The sequence below is a fragment of the Coenobita brevimanus genome, chromosome 11 (assembly GCF_032717465.1).
Source record: "Coenobita brevimanus isolate Jiangsu-jjx chromosome 11, ASM3271746v2, whole genome shotgun sequence".
NCBI classification, from domain to species: domain Eukaryota; kingdom Metazoa; phylum Arthropoda; class Malacostraca; order Decapoda; family Coenobitidae; genus Coenobita; species Coenobita brevimanus.
The window spans coordinates 7,299,463-7,317,732 of NC_136964.1; the positions used below are offsets into that span (position 1 = coordinate 7,299,463).

The window sequence follows — 18,270 nt, forward strand, 5'->3', positions numbered from 1 at the left end:
TCTTACACACACTTTTTAAACTCACTTTCTCAACTCGCACTTGTCTGCACTTAACAAGGAGTATCAACAGCAGACAAGAGTATAAATTATATATGCAGTTTCCTTACACTACCTTTTCTCACCAAGACACCTCAACATTCAGTGCTTTGTCATGTACTTTTATGACACCATTCATGTATCTGCATTTGTATCAGTATCTAAGTATATCTTGTTTATGTATTGAACAACCCTGGGGACATGATATATCAGTGTTTTAGCCCAGCATTTACGTATACACAAGAACTCACGTCATTTATATTCCACGAGCACTGGGATTTAGTCCTCTCATACACACTTTGGGCAGCACTCAGTAATTTCCCATCTTAGATACAACATAATTATATTTTCCGTACCTTCCACATCACTTGGCGATCTGCTCTGTCATACGCTTTCTCCAGATTTTTGAAGGCAGCATACAACTTCTTTCCCTGGAGACATGAAAGCATAAGTGAATCGTATCATATTAACAGAAGACAGACAGACAGACAGGGGTAAAACAGAGACACAGAGATATACCAGAACAAAAACTCTGCTCCCTCGGTACAGACACAGAGAGAGGTGAACACGATAACTCCATCACTCTCTCTCCCACTCGCTTCAGGGGGGGAAAGAAAGCCAAAAAAGAAGGGAAAAAAAGCTAGGTCATCTCCGGTCAGGGGTCAGGCGCGTCCGGTAGGTGAGAGAGAGAGGGAGGGAGGGGGGGGGAGAGAGAGGGAGGGAGGCTTAGTAATCTGTAGTGTAATTTGGTCAGTGGTGGGAATAGGTCCATTTGGGAGAAAGGTTCTTTGTGGGAATATCCATCCATCCATCTATCTTTCTATCCAGCTATATTTATGTTTGTCTATATGCACAGTATATCTATCTGTCTCTGTCTAACAATTGGTCCATCTGTCTAACTACGTATCTACCTGGCTATGTATCAGTATTTCTTGTTATGTGAAGTGAATTAGTACTCATCTCTGCGTCTTTCCCCCCACAGTAAACACCCGTAGCCTGGTGGTCACGGTGCCCAGGGTGCTGTACGTAGGTGAGGACGCGCATCTCACCTGTGCCTTCGCCTGGAGTACACCCAGCCAACTGTATTCCATCAAGTGGTGGCGGAACAACGACCAGTTTTATCAGTATATACCCAAACACAACCCACCCAAGATGATATTTGACGTGCAGGGCATTACTGTGGATGTGAGTACCCTGTGTTGTTTTGTGTGTGTTTATCTATCATTCTATCTGTCTGCTTATTTATTTGTCTGTCTGTCTGTCTATCTGTCAATTTGCCCATCCGTATATACCAAACACAACCCACTCAAGATGATATTTGATGTACTGGGGATTACTGTGGATGTGAGTACCCTGTGTTTTATTTATTTCTTTATCTATCAACCTAGCTCTCCATGTATCTATTTATCTGTCTGTCTGTGTGTCTGTCTGGCTGTATCAGTGTATACCCAAACACAACCCGCCCAAGATGATATTTGATGTGCAGGGGATTACTGTGGATGTGAGTAACCAGTTTTGTTTTGTGTCTTTATCTATCAATCTGTCTATTTATCTGTCTGTCTGTCTTTGTACATTACCAAGCACCACCCGCCAAAGATGATATTTGATGTGCAGGGGATTACTGTTGATGTGAATACCCCATATTGATCTCTCTCTCTCTCTCTCTCTCTCTCTCTCTCTCTATCTGTATGTATGTGTGTGTGTGTGTGTGTGTGTGTGTGTATGTCTGAGTCTTTGCAAATACCCAGCCAAACACCACCTGCCGAAGATGAGATTTGATGTGGAGGGGATTACTGTTGATGTGAGTGCCCCGTCTTGTGTCTGTCCATCTGTCTATATCCATCCCTTATCTATCTATTTATCTATCTTGAATACATACTCAACACCACCCGCCAAAGATGATATTTAACATGCAAGAGATAACTGCCTGTGTAAGTACCATGTAATGCCATAGTTGTGTGTTGTTGGTATCTATGTCTATCAGTCCCTTTCTATCTGTCTATCAATCTCTTGCTGTTTATTTATTTTTTTATATATCTATCCATCGATCTATTTTTATCAGTACATTACCAATCCTCCTCTTAAGGTTTATAATGTACAGGAATTATTAACGTGAAAACTTTATTGCTTTATGTTGAGTCTGTTTGCAATATTTATGTATCTTTAATCTACTGTATATCTGTCTGTATTTATCTATTTCTATCTACCAATACATACCCTACAACCACCCGCTTTAAGATGATTTTTTATGGCAAAGAATTACTGCTTATGTGAGTATTGTGCATTGTTTTATTACGTTTATCTATCACTATCTATCGGTATATATCCTAAGATCAACTACCCTAGATGATGCGGTGTGCTGGGGATTACGGTGTGTGTGTGTGTGTGTGTGTGTGTGTGTGTGTATGGGATTTTGTCTGAGTACTACTTAATATTAATTATTTTAGTCAGTCTTTGTATTTTTTTACCACCCTGAGAGAGAGAGAGAGAGAGAGAGAGAGAGATTGTACAGTAGGACCCAAGAAATAAAGAAGAATTGAGAGAAATCATCAAAAAATATTGTGTGTGTGTGTGAGAGAGAGAGAGAGAGAGAGAGAGAGAGAGATTGTAAAGCAAGACCCAGGAAATCACAAGGAAATAACAAAACTATTCCATTCACTTTTAAACTATTCCTGGTCGACTCTGGGATTAGGGTATTCTGGATTAGGAGGGATTAGAAGAAGGGATTTTAAGACTCGTTAATTACCGTAGGAGAGAGAGAGAGACGTGAAAGTGTGAGTGTGCGTGTGTGTATCGTCCTTTGTGTGTGTAAACGTATTGTGAAGTCTGAGAGAGAGAGAGTGAGCGAGGAGTAAAGCTGGATGGAGTGTGGAGGAGGGGAAGAGAGGGAGAAAGAGGAAATGCAGGAGAGCGGAAATGCTTGGAGGGGAAGGGACAGAGAAAGCTAACAGAAGCTGCTAAGTATATCATAGTGAGTATATCAGGGTATGTGAGTGAAAGGGTATATGAGGGAAAAGTAACAGAGGAAAGTATATCAGTGTATTTGAGAGTATAATAGGCTTAGGGTGACTGATGTTAAGTATATTTGAGTGAGTATATTGGAGTATGTCAGTGAATGAGTATATGAGGGATAAGTATAAGTAACAGGGAAATATATCAGTATATTTAAGGGTATAGTTGGTCTAGGCTAACTGAATCTGAGTATATCGATATGCCAGTGAACGAGTATATTAGAGAAAAAGGAAGTGGTAAGCGGTATATCAATGAATGTATGGTGTTTAGCATTGAAATTAACGGGAGAGAGAGAGATTATTAGCAGTGTGTGTGTGTGTGTTTTATTGGCGTTGGTTGCCCCTACATGTAAGACTTTATTGTGTATATGGTTACTCACGTGCGTTTTGTGTGTGTGTGTGTGTGTGTGTGTGTGCAGTTCTTACCCGTGTACTTATAGCCTCATGTATGTTTGTGTCGTGCGTGTATGTTGAAAGCGGCTAGACATGGAGACGGCCATTGCTCTTCATTAACCCTGTAGAAGTCCAGAGGCACAGATGGTTACTATAGTCTCTCTCTCTCTCTCTCTCTCTCTCTCTCTCTCTCGGTGCTTGTTTTTCCTTGTGACTGTGTATGTGTGTGTCTTGGTGCTTGTTTGTACCTGTGTGTGTGCGTGTGTGTGTCTAAGGGGGGGTGGAGGGGTAGGGGCACGTTTCACCACTTTGCCACATGACAAATTTACTTCCGTGTACATTATAGATGTTCCCTGGAGAGAGAGAGAGAGAGAGGAGTGGTGGAGAGTGAAGGAGGAGGAGATGAAGAGGAGAGGGAAAGGAAGATAGTGTATAGAGAGGGATAGCAGTGAAAATATGGAGACGAAAACTTACATCATGAAAAACAGCAAATTCTTTCACCCGCTTCACAACGTTCCTTAGTTGGCTTTTTTTTTAATCATAAGAAGCTGAACTGATGTTACATAGAGACAGAACATTCAGAATCCCCAGTTTAATAAGAGAGGTTGCTGCACAGTGGTAGTTGGCGAGAGGGTGGGGTAGGGCGGGGCAGGGAGATGGAGGAGGAAGGGAAGGTGTAGGGAGGAAAGGGCTGGGGGAATGGAGGGAGGTGGGGGGTTTGGGCCTGGGGGGATTGGGGAGGAGGAGGTGCGGAGGGGTTGGTATAGGGGTGGAGGAGATGCGTGAAATCTGAATGCACGTCTTGTTAATCGTTCCTTACAAATATACTGCTTAGTCAATCGCGTCTCCAATGCTCTTCTCTAATGTACCACTTTCTTCTCTCACACGTTCTTTATACGTCGTCATAAATAATAGGGATGTCACTGTAGGGTTGTAATTATCTAGTGTTTTGAGATTGGCAACTGAGCTGTGTGGGGGGGGGGGTTGTCGAGAAGTGGTGAAATGTATACTCAGTTACCATCAATAAATATCTCACATTTTTTTTTTACAAACTGATCCCTGGTTTCTCAAATATATATCGAAGTAGAATGTAATGATAAAACTGTGTAAGAAGAGAGACAGGAAAGGCGACGGTACTGGTATTTCCTAGCCTTTGTTTTTATTCATTTTAACAGTTTATGGCAACCTAATCAGGAGACGCGTGTCTGCTATGAGGTACTGTTTCTAGGATTGAGTGACCGGCTACTGTCTCGTGTGCTGTCTGTACTTTTTCCTCTGTTTTTGTGCGTGTGAAGAGCGGGATTGTTCGGAGATTGATGACATTCTGTATTATTTTATGTATTCGTGCGTGTGAAGAGAAGGGCGGGAATAGCAGGAGATGAATCGAGATCTGTTTGACTTGCAGTGGACGTGTGGGTGACATCGAAGTGACGGTGTTTCAGAGGTAGGTGAAGGAAAAATTACACTAGATTACTATGAGGTTATTCGCCTGTTGGTTGGTATATAATTAGGTCTGTAAAGGAAGGGATGTAGGGATTTTTAATGACTTCATACGTAGGTAGGTTAGTCGTGTGGAAATTTAATGATGAAGTAAATAGATGTGAAGGAAGAAAAGCACGTGGTGGCATTTATAGTAAGTAATTAGTCTTGCGCTCTGTCTTGAAATGGAAGGTTTGGAAATTGATTTAGACCTCTTAGTCGCAACTCCCTCTCGCCACTCCAAGCCTTTCTGTCATCACTCTTCCACCACTCCAAGCCTCTATCACCACAGTTCCACCACTCCAAGCCTATCACCACTCTTCCACCACGTCAAGCCTCTGTATCACCACTCTTCCACCACTCCAAGCGCCTCTATCACCTTTTTCCCACCACTCCAAGCCTCTATCACCACTTCCCCCCCACACACACACACAAACATTCTTGCACCCAGACTCACTCTCTCTCTCTCTCTCTCTCTCTCTCTCTCTCTCTCTCTCTCACACACACACACACACACACACACACACACACACACACACACACACACACACACACATTCTTGCATCCAGACTCGCTCTCTCTGTCGCACATTCTCTCTCTCTCTCACTCTCTCACCAGCTTTAAACTCACTCTCTCTCTCTCTCTCTCTCTCTCTCTCTCTCTCTCTCTCTCTCTCTCTCTCTCTCTCTCTCTCTCTCTCTCACACACACACACACACACACACACACACACACACACACACACACACACACACACACACACACACACACACACACACATTCTTGCATCCAGACTCGCTCTCTCTGTCGCACATTCTCTCTCTCTCTCACTCTCTCACCAGCTTTAAACTTGCAACCAACAGCCCAGCACCCACCCCGTTAGCCCTTGTCTCAGGGTCCCAGTCCATGTCACTTCATTTCCAACTTCGTAAAGCAATAAAGCAGAATGTTATGGCGAAGTGTGGTTGTGTGTGTGTTTTGGAGGTAGTGGGGACTGAACGATGGAGTGCGTGTGGGAGGGTGGTAGAGTGTGTTTGTGTGTGTGTGTGTGTGTGTGCTTGCGTGTGTGTGATAGAGAGAGTCTGGATGCAAGAATGTTAGTGCGCGTGCGTGAGAGAGAGTATGTAAGAATGGTCAGTGTGTGTTTGAGAGATAAATAGACAGAGAGTCGATGTTAGAATGGCCAGTGTGTTAATGATTGAAAGATAGAGTAGGTAGGTCTCTCTCTCTCTCTCTCTCTCTCTCTCTCTCTCTCTCCCCTCCCCTCCCCTCCGTACCCACCGGAAGTTAATTTTACAGGAAAATGCGTAAAGGTAACCCTGCTGACCGGAAATACCTGGATATTATTATTATTAGTAATGGTTGATATTAGTACTAGAAATTATTGTGCTAAGATGTACTGTACTACGAGATCGTGTATGTGTGTGTGTGTGTGTGTGTGTGGACAAGAAAACAGAAAAGGAATAGGAAGAATATGGCAGAAGGTGTGTGTGTGTGTTTTGGGGGTAGTGTGGATTGAAAGATGGAGTGCGTGTGGGAGGGTTGTGTGTGTGTGTGTGTGTGTGTGTGAGAGAGAGAGAGAATGTGAGAGAGAGAGAGAGTCCTGAATGATTCACTCCTTTAAGTCCCACTGGCCTCCGAAGACCTGTTTCCCGAACTTGCAGCATCAAACGTCGCCATCAGGTTAAACTCACACTCCTCACCCCCACACCCCACCCCACCCCACCCTTTCCCTCAGCCCCACACCCCACCCCACCCTTTCCCTCAGCCCCACACCCCACCCTTTCCCTCAGCCCCACACCCCACCCTTTCCCTCAGCCCCACACCCCACCCTTTCCCTCAGCCCCACACCCCACCCTTTCCCTCACCCCCACACCCCACCGATTCCCTCTCACCCTCACCCCACACCAACCCTTACCCCACACTCACCCTTACCCCCTCTCCGTTACAACCCACACCCACCCTTACCCCAACACCCACCCTTACCTCATACCCCTTACACTCCACGCCCACCCTTACCCCCTGCCCCCTCACCCTACACTCACCCTTACCTCCTCATCCCTCACCCCCCCCCCCACACACACACACACACACCCTCTCCCCACACCCACCCTTACCCCATACTCCCCACTCCCACTCCTTACTCCCTATCCCCTCATCCCGTCCCCTTCCTTCCTCTCCTCTCCCCCTCACCCGTTCCCCATTCCCTACCTCCCTGCGTCTCCACCTCTCCCCTCCTCTCCCTCACACCCCATCCCATCCCTTCCTCCCCCTTTCTCCCCCATTCTCCCCACTTCCTTCTTTCCCCTCCTGTTTCTCATCCCTCCTCTCGTCTTTGTCTTTCCTTTTCTACGCCTTTTTTCTCTTCTCTCACCCTCTTCTGTTTCTCTTCCCTCTTCCCCTGGTCATTTTCTCCGCTCTCCCTCCTCCTCCTCCTCCTCCAGTCTCCTCTCCCTTGCACCTCTCATCCGCCTCTTCCATCTCCCCCCCCCCTCTCTCTCTCTGTCTCCCTTGTCTTTGTCTTTCCTCTTCCGCATATTCTTCTCTCACCCACTCCTGTGTCTCTTCTCTCACCCTGGCATTTTTCTCCCCTCCCCCTCCTCCTCCTCCTGTCTTTTCTCTTTCCCTTGCACCTCTCATCCGCCTCTTCCATCTCCTCCCCCCCCCCTCTCTCTCCCTTGTCTTTGTGTTTCCTCTTCCGCATATTCTTCTCTTCTCTCACCCTCTCCTGTTTCTCTTCCATTTCCCCCTAGTCCTCTCCTCCTCCTCCCTCCTCCTCCTCTTCCTGGCTCTTCTCTTTTCCTTGCACCTCTCATCCGCCTCTTCCATCTCCTTCCTTCCCCCTCTCTTTCTTCCTTTCTCTTCCCTCTCCCTTGCCTTCCCCATCTCACACCACTCTTTCCACCCCTTCGTGTAGCATCCCCAAACTTACTCTTCTTACTTTTCTTTCCATTCTCTCTGCTCTTAATCCTCACCCACTCTTTTTCTATCCTCCTTCAGTTCTCTTTAATTTTACATTCTCTCTCTCTCTCTCTCTCTCTCTCTCTCTCTCTCTCTCTCTCTCTCTCTCTCTCTCTCTCCCCGTGTGTGTGTTTTCTCCCATTCTGTGTGTGTGTGTGTGTGTGTGTGTGTTGTTTTTCGGGTAATACTTCCCAGCAAATCGCATTACTTCTCTAGCTAATTTGATCAAACTGAGAAATTACTTGGACTGGACAAACTATTCTTCCTTAAAACACTTAACTCTAAAAACGTATATTTTCATTTATTTATTCTTCCTTGATGAGGGAGGGGGAGGCCGAGGATGAGGTGGAAGGATGGAGTGGAGAGGTGTATGAGAGAGGGGGTGTGAGCTGGGGAAGGACAGTGAAATGGCGTGGGACAGGGCGACAGGGAGGCGATTTGTTTGTGACCATCCTTTACGGAATTAAGGCTTCTGGTAATAGATAGATAGATAGATGATTTTTATCCTTCCTAGACGATTTTATTCAGCTTAAAATACAAGGAATTACAAAGGAAATCAAACAGCAACAGCCCTAATGGTCCCCTGAAGGCTGTGGAATATAGAGAAGACTATGGTATCTATTTTATGGGGAAAGTAGGGATAGCAAGGCCTGAAGCGTAGGAGAGAATTATAACTGGATATGGGATTATGATTAGGATTTTCTCTCTCTCTCTCTCTCTCTCTCTCTCTCTCTCCTCCTGTGTGTGTGTGTAATGCTGTTTCGTGCACGTTTTTCTTGCTGTGTATGTCTTCCGTGTGTGTGTGTGTGCGTGCGCGGTAGTTTCGTGTACGCTTTTCCTGCTGCGTGTCTTTGTTCCTTGCGTGTACTTTTCATACTGTGTGCGTGTTCTGGGTTTCTTTGTGTACGTTTCTCTGGCTTCGTGTCTGCGTACGTGGTTTCTTGTGTGTGTGTGTGTGTGTGTGTGTGTGTGTGTGTGTGTGTGTGTGTGTGTGTTTACTCAATACCTCCCTTGTCCTTCCCTCCTTCCAGTTTCTTCCCTTCTCTTTTGTTTAGTTTTCTTCTTTTCCTTTTCCAGAAGAGGAGAAAATAGTAATGGAGAGAGAGAGAGAGACTGGGTTGGGGGAAGGAGGTAGAGAAAGTTGGAGGTAAAAGGTATGCAGAAAGGGAAGGAAAGTCTGGTTGGAGATGAGAGAGAGAGAAATGGTGTGGAGAGAGTGGAGGGAGGGAGGAAGAATGTGGTTGGAGAGAGAGTCATGAGATTAAGATCAGAAGGGGTGACTATTTTTATGCAAAGAAGAAAGACCCGAGGGCTGAAAGACGCTGTTTAATACGGTTGAACAGAATGCTTTCAATCTAGTATATTACCTGTTACTAGCACATTTATGACGAAATTTTCTAAACTCCCCAACCCCCCACTTCACCCCTCCCAGTCTCCACTTCACCACCACCTTCACCCCTCCCAGTCTCCACTTCACCACCACCTTCACCCCTCCCAACCCCCCCTCATCATCACCCCCACCACACCACCCAAACCACCTCAGCTATCGTCCCTACCCCACGTCTGCCAGCACCCCCACCCCACCTCTACCATCGTCCCCACCCCAACAATCACCCCCTGCCGCCACCCACATCACCCCTACCGCCTTCTACCCCCTCCCACATCATCCCCACTCCCACCCACATCACCCCCCCACTCCCACCCACATCATCCCCACTCCCACCCACATCACCCCCCCACTCCCACCCACATCACCCCCCCACTCCCACCCACATCATCCCCACCCACACACAACCATCGTACTTTCTCAACTTGGGGAACAATAACTCAGAGTCGTCAATTCCCCCTCATAAACCCTGACAAAAGTACCCTGCCAATACTCTGACCAACCTCAATCTTCTCAAACCTTCTTCCCTAACCCCCTGATCCTCCATTGTCTCTTCTCATTCCCTCCTGTCTAACCCCCAAACCCTCTGATCCTCCTCTGTCTCATCTCAACGCGTCTTCCCTAACCCCCTGATCCTCCTTTGTCTCTTCTCAACCCCTCCTGTCTAACCCCCAAACCCTCTGATCCTCCTCTCTTTCTTTCCTCAACCCTTCCTCTTTAACTCCCTAACCCCCTGATCTTCCTCGTCTCTCTTCTCAACCCTTCCTCTCTAACCCCCTAACTCTCTGATCCTCCTCTCTCTCTCTTCTCAACCCTTCCTCTCTAACCCCCTAACCTTCTGATCATTCTCTCTCTCTCTTCTCAATCCCTCCTCTCAAATTGCCAACTCTGTCTCGTCGTAACCCCTCCTCTCTAACCTCCTAACCCCCTGATCCTCCTGTCTCTCTCTTCTCAATCCCTCCTTTCATATTGCCAACTCTCTGATCGTCCTCTCTCGTCTCAACCCTTCCTCTTTAACCCCTAACCCTTGATCTCCTCTTTCTCTCTTCTCAACCCTTCTCTCTAGCCCCTAACCCTTCGATCCTCCTGTCTCGTCTCAATCCTTCCTCTCTGATCCTCTTAATTCACCTATAACATCAAAGACCAAGGATTCTCAAGTAAATTAATTCCCTCACACAATCCTCTTTCCATCCTTGAACTCAACCCTTCCTACCTAACATTCTTTCTCTCTCTCTCTCTCTCTCTCTCTCTCTCTCTCTCTCTCTCTCTCTCTCTCTCTCTCTCTCTCTCTCTCTCTCTCTCTCTCACCTCAGGGACGAAACATTCACAACTAAATTCCTTCACCAAATCCTATCTCCATCCTTCAACTCAACCCTTCCCGTCTGACCCCCACTCTAATCCCTCTCCCTCTCACATTTGTAGACCATCCTTGTGCCAATTAAATCCCTTTAACAGACAGGGGGAGAGGGCGACGTGGTGGCGATTTGTTTGTGGCCACCTCGTATGGGATTAAGGCGTCTGGCAATAGATAGATAGACTCTTGGATCAAACTAGGTCGTTAAATAGTCTTGCCCACTTCTCCCTACACCCCACCCACACAATACACCCCACCCACACAATACACCCCACCCACACATTACACCCCACCCACACATTACACCCCACCCACACCTCATTACACCCCACCCACACCTCATTACACTCCACCCATTCATTACACCCCACCCACACCTCATTACGCTCCACCCACACCTCAATACACCCCACCCACACCTCAGTACACCCCACCCACACCTCATTACGCTCCACCCACACCTCATTACACCCCACCCACACCTCATTACACTCCACCCACTCATTACTCCCCACCCACACCTCATTACACTCCACCCACACCTCATTACACTCCCCACCCACACCTCATTACACCCCACCCACACCTCATTACACCCCACCCACACCTCATTACACTCCACCCATCCCTCATTACACACCACCCACTCATTACACCCTACCACCTTTTACTCTAACTTGGCCAAGATTTTCGTCCTTTTGCAGCTTTTTTCACGTAGATCATTGAGAGAAATGGGCGATGATACGGCTCTGCAATCTTTCCGTAGCACTTCTTCGTGACTAGCACCATAACCAACTGCCGGTTTATGACAACTCTGCATTGGAGATGGAGAGAGAGGAATTTTAGGCCAGGTTAGGTTGAAAGGAGTGTAGTATGGTGAATGTAAGATAACCAGTGAAAATACGAACACTAAGGCTACCACACTCCAGTCCACCACACTCCAGTCCACCACAACACGTAACCCCTTATATACCCTGTTCACTCTGACTTGGTATAGAATTAGCGTCTGTATTATGAATGCTGAGGTGTAGCAGATTAACACTAGGATATGATGCTAGTCACGAAGAGGTGGTATGGAAAGGATGTAGAGTCGTAGTATTGTCTTTTCTGCCACTGAGCTACGGGAAATAAGCTGCAAAAGGACGAAAATCTGCAAAGGTTAATTAGACAAACTGTAATCCCCTTCCACCTCCCTCCCACCCCTCAACCCCCCCAGCTTCCCTCCTCCCAAACCCCCCTACTTCTTCCCTCCTCCCAAACCCCCTACTTCTCCCCTCCTCCCAAACCCCCTACTTCTCCCCTCCAGAACTCCCCAGCTCCCCTCTTCCAAACTCCCCCAGTTCCCCTCCTCCAAAACGCCACAGCTCCCCATCTCATGTGATCTCCTTCCACCTCCCTCCCAAATATCCCAGCTCCCCATCTCACGTAATCTTCCACCTCCCTCCCAGACCCTTCAGCTCCCCATCTCATGTAATCTTCCATCTCGCTACATCCACCTCTTTCCCAAACCCCACAGCTCCCCATTTCATAATCTTCCACCTCCCTACATCCACCTCCGTCCCAAACCTCACACCTCGCCATCTCATGTAATCTTCCACCTCCCTCCCAAATCCCCCAGCTCCCTGTCATGTAATTTCCTTCTACCTCCCTACATCCACCAGCCAAACCTTCCATCTTCCCTTCTCATGTAATCTCCCTCCACCTTCCTCCCAAACCCCCCCAGCACCCCATCAAACCTCCAAAACAAAGTACTTGGTGTGGGTGAAGTCCATCTTGAAACCTTGGACAGTATCACGAACCTCCCTCAGTCAACTTCTCCCTTTCTGCTTTTCCAACCTCCTCTTTCGTCTCTCTCTACTTTTCCAACCTTCTTTTTCGTCTCTTCCTTTCCACTTTTCCAACCTCCTCCTTCGTCTCTCAACACCCATCAAGGAAGAACCTCAACTGCCCTTCCTTCTCACAGACTCAGACAGTAGCGCCATTCTTAAGTCAGTCTCTCTCTCTCTCTCTCTCTCTCTCTCTCTCTCTCTCGTTTAAATTCACTTACAAGTCTCGATCTCTTAACCACCGCCACCTCAACCTCCCATGAACCCCGCTCCCCTAACTCCTCCCTTCCCTTCCAACCTCAAGAACAGAATAACTCCTTCTCAGTAAATTTTCCAACAGAAGAGGGAAAAACACCAAACGCAGGGATTGTGGTTTTATTCAGCGATTTCCCTGTTAGGACTTTTGGAGTAAGCTGCAAAAATTGTTGTATCCAACGCTGTTTCTACTTCGCATCCTCTTTACGGTGGGCACGCAGCACCCGTCTCTCAACACTGTCCCTTCCCTGTATCTCTTCACCCATCACGCAAGAGTTAACCGATACTTTCAGCTTTCATATACAGTTCACAGCATCTCTCTCCAGTAGCCAGTGATCTTGTAAACACGGGGACTAGGCATCTCGAGCGGATCTTGATACTGGCTTTCTTTTTCATGTTTGTGTGGAAAGGACAATTTTTTTTTCTTATTTTATAAAGAATATTCACTCCACACTTCTGCCCCGCCGATCGCACTTTCCTTTTACCTCCTTCCCCAACTTCTTTATTCCTCTCCTAAGGGCAAAACAACTCCAGCTCAATAACTTGCCGCCAATAAATAAAACAGACACGAAAGCACAGTCTCTCCCTCTTACCCCATCTCCCTCAATTTTTCTTCACCTCATTACATCCTGCCTTACCTAACCTATCTTTTTCTTACCCATTCTCCTCTCCCCTCTTCATTATTCCCTCCCTCCCATCTTTTTCTTACCCATTCTCCTCTCCCCTCTTCATTATTCCCTCCCTCCCCACAATCCGTCCCTACTTCCCCACCCCCAACCTCACTCCAACAGATTCTCTCTCCTCTTATTGTGTGACGTGTGATGGGTATAAGGGAGGGTCAGACCAAAGTTTTTCCTGTATTAGAGCATCGTCTTCTTGGTCTCCCTGCACCCCCTGTTGTCGCACCCCAGTTCCCTCTTCTGTCACACCCCATTTCCCCCTTTCGTCGCACCCCAGTTCCCCCCTGTTGTCGCACCCCGGTTCCCCCTTTTGTCGCACCCCAGTTCCCCCTGTTGTCGCACCCCAGTTCCCCCTTTCGTCGCACCCCTGTTCCCTATTTTGTCGCACCCTGGTTCCCCCTGTTGTCGCACCCCGGTTCCCCCTTCTGTCGCACCCCGGTTCCCCCTTCTGTCGCACCCCGGTTCCCCCTTCTGTCGCACCCCGGTTCCCCCTTCTGTCGCACCCCAGTTCCCCCTTGCGCCTCCTAATGTTTGACCCCCCTTGTCCCTTTTTATCGAATGCAAATGAACCTTGAACCCCAACTTTTTTTTTTTTTTTTACCCCTCCGGAATCAACACCCCCTACGTATATCCTGGTCTGTTTTCTTTCTTTCTTTCTCGGTCCAGCGCCCCGTATTGTCCGAAGAGTGACCTTTTATGCCAGTCTCATGCCCCTCTTTATCGGACCTAGATGCTCCTTTATATGAAATCCCAGCACCCTCTTTAGCGGCCCTTCTTGTCGCGTCCCCAGCCCGCCTTCTTGTCAGCCCACCACTGCCCCCTCCCGTCTCCCCGTGTCCGCGATATTGGCAGACTCGGGTCGCCGCTGTTCCCTCGGTCTGTCGCTGTCGGTAAATTAAACGCCGTGAGAGAGACAGGCGAAGGAGGGGTGGGAGGCTGGAGAGGGTGGAAGGGGGACGGGGACGGTGTTGTCAGTTTGTGTGGGTTTGCCTTGGATGTTATTTTTAGTGTGTGTGTGTGTGAGAGAGAGAGAGATTTTGAGTGTAGGAAGGGTATTTTCTGTATTTCTTTTTCAGTATGCACGATTTTTGTTTTACTTAACTATACTTGGGGTTTCGATACTGCGGTGTGTGTGTGTGTGTGTGTGTGCGCGCGCGTTTCTCTGGCTCCTTTTGTGCGTACGAAGTTTCTCGTGAGCGTGTTCTTTGATCCCCGACTGTGTGTGTGTGTGTGTGTGTGTGTGTGTGTGTGTGACTTCATGGACGTCGGCTTCTTTATGCCGTCCCAGATCTGTGTCAAAACTATAATCCATTTGTTTTCATTTGACGAAAGTGGTCCAGTCGCAGAAGTTGAACATAAGTCATGGTTGCATAAGAATAGATAAGGCTTAGATATGAGATAGGAACGAGTCTGCTTGGTTACTAGTTCACTGTTCACTCTGACTACACTCGGCCGCCCACTGAGCTGAAGGGTGTTAGGGATCTTTTTGTCAGGTTAGGATATATGAGATTTAATGAGATGGGTTGGTGTCTTGCCTCGGTATTGCGTGTAAGGAAACTAACTAGAACGAAGTGCTGTGTGTGTGTGTGTGTGTGTGTGTGTGTGTGTGTGTGTGTGTGTGAGAGAGAGAGAGAGAGAGAGAGAGAGAATATGGATGGTTGTTCATTAGACAACTGGAAGTGATTGAAAGGATGTGTGTGTGCGTGAGAGAGAGATTGAACATGGATCGTTCATAAGGCAACTGGAAGAGTGAGTGAAAGGATGTGTGTGTGTGTGTGTGTGTGAGAGAGAGAGAGAGAGAGACAGACAGACAGACTGGAGGAGGAGGAGGAGCAAGAAAGTGAGAGAGTCTAAACTGCTCCCGACAACAAAACAAAAGGGAGAGAATTCGGGCCAGATTGCGAGTCGGCATGCAAACTATCCCTTACCCTGGCGATCCCTTTTCACTCCAGTCCAGCACGAAGGAAAAAAACAAACGAAGAGGAAGATGCGAGACGTAAACAGAGGAAACTTGGTAAACATTGAAGACTGAAACTAGAGAAGAGAAGGCGGGTGAAGAGGTAGTGGAAGACAAAACAGGTGGAAAGGAAGACAAAGTAGGTGGAGGAAGACAAAATAGGTGAAGAGGAAGACAAAATAGGTGAAGAGGAAGACAAAATAGGTGAAGAGGAAGGCAAAATAGGTGGAGAGGAAGACAAAACAGGTGGAGAGGAAGACAAAACAGGTGGAGAGGAAGACAAAACAGGTGGAGAGGAAGACAAAACAGGTGGAGAGGAAGACAAAACAGGTGGAGAGGAAGACAAAACAGGTGAAGAGGAAGACAAAATAGGCGAAGAGGAAGACAAAGCAGGCGAATACGAAGAGGAAGACAAAATAGGTGAGGAGGAAGAGGAAGACAAAACAGGTGAACGGGAAGAGGAAGACAAAACAGATGAAGACGAAGAGTAAGACACAGGACCCAGGCAGAGAAAAAAGTCGGTAAGCGTAGAAGACAAAGTGAATATACGAGACGAAGAAGAAACGGGAGGAAGAGTAGGGCGACGTATTCAGAGAAGAAAGTGAACGTATATATACTGTAACATTGAAGACAGTCTAAATAAGTAAAAAAAGAAATATAGTGAGGTTGAAGGGAATACACGACGTAAACAGAAGACCCCGGACTTATAGGAGAAACTTAGTAAACAATAAAGACAGAAACTAAAACGAGACGAAGAAAAAGCAAGTGAAGAAGAAGAAACTGACTCAGACACTAAATTTATGCAAGCAGAGAAGTAGTGAAACATTGAAGGCTGAAAGCAGATAAACGACAAACGACTCATGTAAACAGAGAAGCTCGTTAAACAATGAAGACTAGGTAAATAAACGAGACAAATTAAGCAAGGAACCGAATTTAAACGGAGTGAAAATTAAGGCAGAAGAGGATATAGTAAACGAGACGATATTTAGAGAAGGAGCAGGTTAAATGAAGGTACACTAATATAAACGAGACAGGCTATATAAAACACAGGCTGAATGAAAACTAACAAGGGATTAAACAAACATCAGAGTACAATAAACCCTAACAGAGAAACTGAACCTTAATAACGAGACAGACGGAACTACACACACACACACACACACACACACACACACACACACACACACACACACATCCTCCCCCCCAAAGAAAAAAAATCACCCACCCCTAAAATGTTTCCAATTTTCTACCATTGACCCATTTGGAGATTGCTTTGTGTGTGTGTGTGTGTGTGTGTGTGTGGATCAGTTTGAGAAATTTGGAAACCTGTACGCTTCTTTCCTTGTCTTTACTACGAAAACAAAATTACGAAAGGGAAGCGCTCTTAAGTTCGTTTGAATATCCCTCCCCTGATCTGTAATTTTTAAACTTCCTTCCACTACTGTTAATTAGCATAGATATAACAAAAATCATTATCGTATTTTATTCATTGTTTCACGTGCGCTACAGTCATATATTTAGTCATTCACGGTATTTTTCACTAATCTTTAATTTGTAACTTTATTCCTCCTATCTATCTATAGCCTGACGCCCTAATCCCGCAAAGGGTGGCCGCAGACAAAACTCCTCCAAGTCGCTCTGTCACCCACTATTTGACTGCCCTCCCCCCCAGCTCACTCCCCCCTCCCTCATATACCTCTCAACTGCATCCCTTCACCTCATCCTTGATCCTTCTCCTACCGGTAAATTGTATGGGCATAGCAAGAGTCTCGTCAGTGTTTATATTATTCATTGGCGTCATCTATACCAGCTTTGAGACAGTAATCCTATGTTAAAGTTATAGTTTATGCTGAAGAGAGTGCACAGAAAACACATCTTGGATACCTCTATAAACTTGTGTTGCTCTGCTTGTTGTTACGTCACTCTGTTTCCTGTCAGATGAACGTGAAATGTGGTAAGCTATTTTTGGACACTCAGTATAACCTTCCTTTTCCTAACCTAAACTAACCCAGTCCAATCCAATCCACTCCAACCCAACACAATCCATCCCATTCCAATCCAACTCAACACAATCCATCCCATCCCAATCCAACTCAACACAATCCATCCCATCCCAATCCAACTCAACACAATCCATCCCATCCCAATCCAACTCAACACAATCCATCCCATCCCAACTCAACCCATCCCATCCCATCCCATCCCATCCCGTCTCTACCCAATCCAACCCAACCCAAGCTAACCTAACCTAACCCATCCCATCCCATCCCAACCCAACCCAACACAACCCATCCCATCCCATCCCAATCCAACACAACCCATCCCAACCCATCCCAATCCAACACAACCCATCCCAACCCATCCCATCCCATCCCATCCCATTCCAACTCAACACAGCCCAACCTGATTCAATCCATCCCATCCCATCCCAATCCAACCTAACCCAACACAACCCATCCCATCCCAACCCAACCTCCAAAAACCACCTTCAGCCCATCCAGACACTAACCAAATAACACCCAGGCGTCATTGCAAACCCACGACCACCCTCACCCTCCTCCTCCTTTTTCTCCTTCTGCTACGCCTCCCGTCTTCTCAATTACGTTAAGTGACGAAAAAAAGGGGAACGTGTGGCGATAGTGAGTGGGACCCGGGTTTGTTGGCTCATAAAAAGCTGGGTGATGCTGCTCCTTCGCTCGTAGGCTGTGTGTGTGTGTGTGTGTGTGTGTGTGTGTGAGTGTGTGTGTGTGTGTGAAAGAGAGAGGGGATGGGACTGTGTGTGTTGTGGAGAGGCGGATGTGTGTGGGTTGTGGAGAGGGACATTTGTGTGTGTGTGTGTGTGTGTGAAAGAGAGAGGGGAGGGGAGTGTGTGTGTTGTGGAGAGGGGGATGTGTGTGGGTTGTGGAGAGGGATATTTGAGTGTGTGGGTGTG

The 18,270-nt window shown here is 46.9% G+C and overlaps 1 protein-coding gene across 1 annotated transcript in view; it reads left to right on the top strand.

The window, feature by feature from the left end:
- Window positions 1-237: 237 nt before the first annotated feature.
- Window positions 238-18,270, top strand: part of LOC145410800 (uncharacterized) — a 155,601-nt gene continuing 137,568 nt past the window's right edge. Inside the window, exons 1-2 of the mRNA XM_080280918.1 lie at window positions 238-349; window positions 1,019-1,221. Coding sequence (XP_080137044.1) covers window positions 238-349; window positions 1,019-1,221 — 315 coding nt within the window. The remainder of the gene's footprint in view (window positions 350-1,018; window positions 1,222-18,270) is intronic.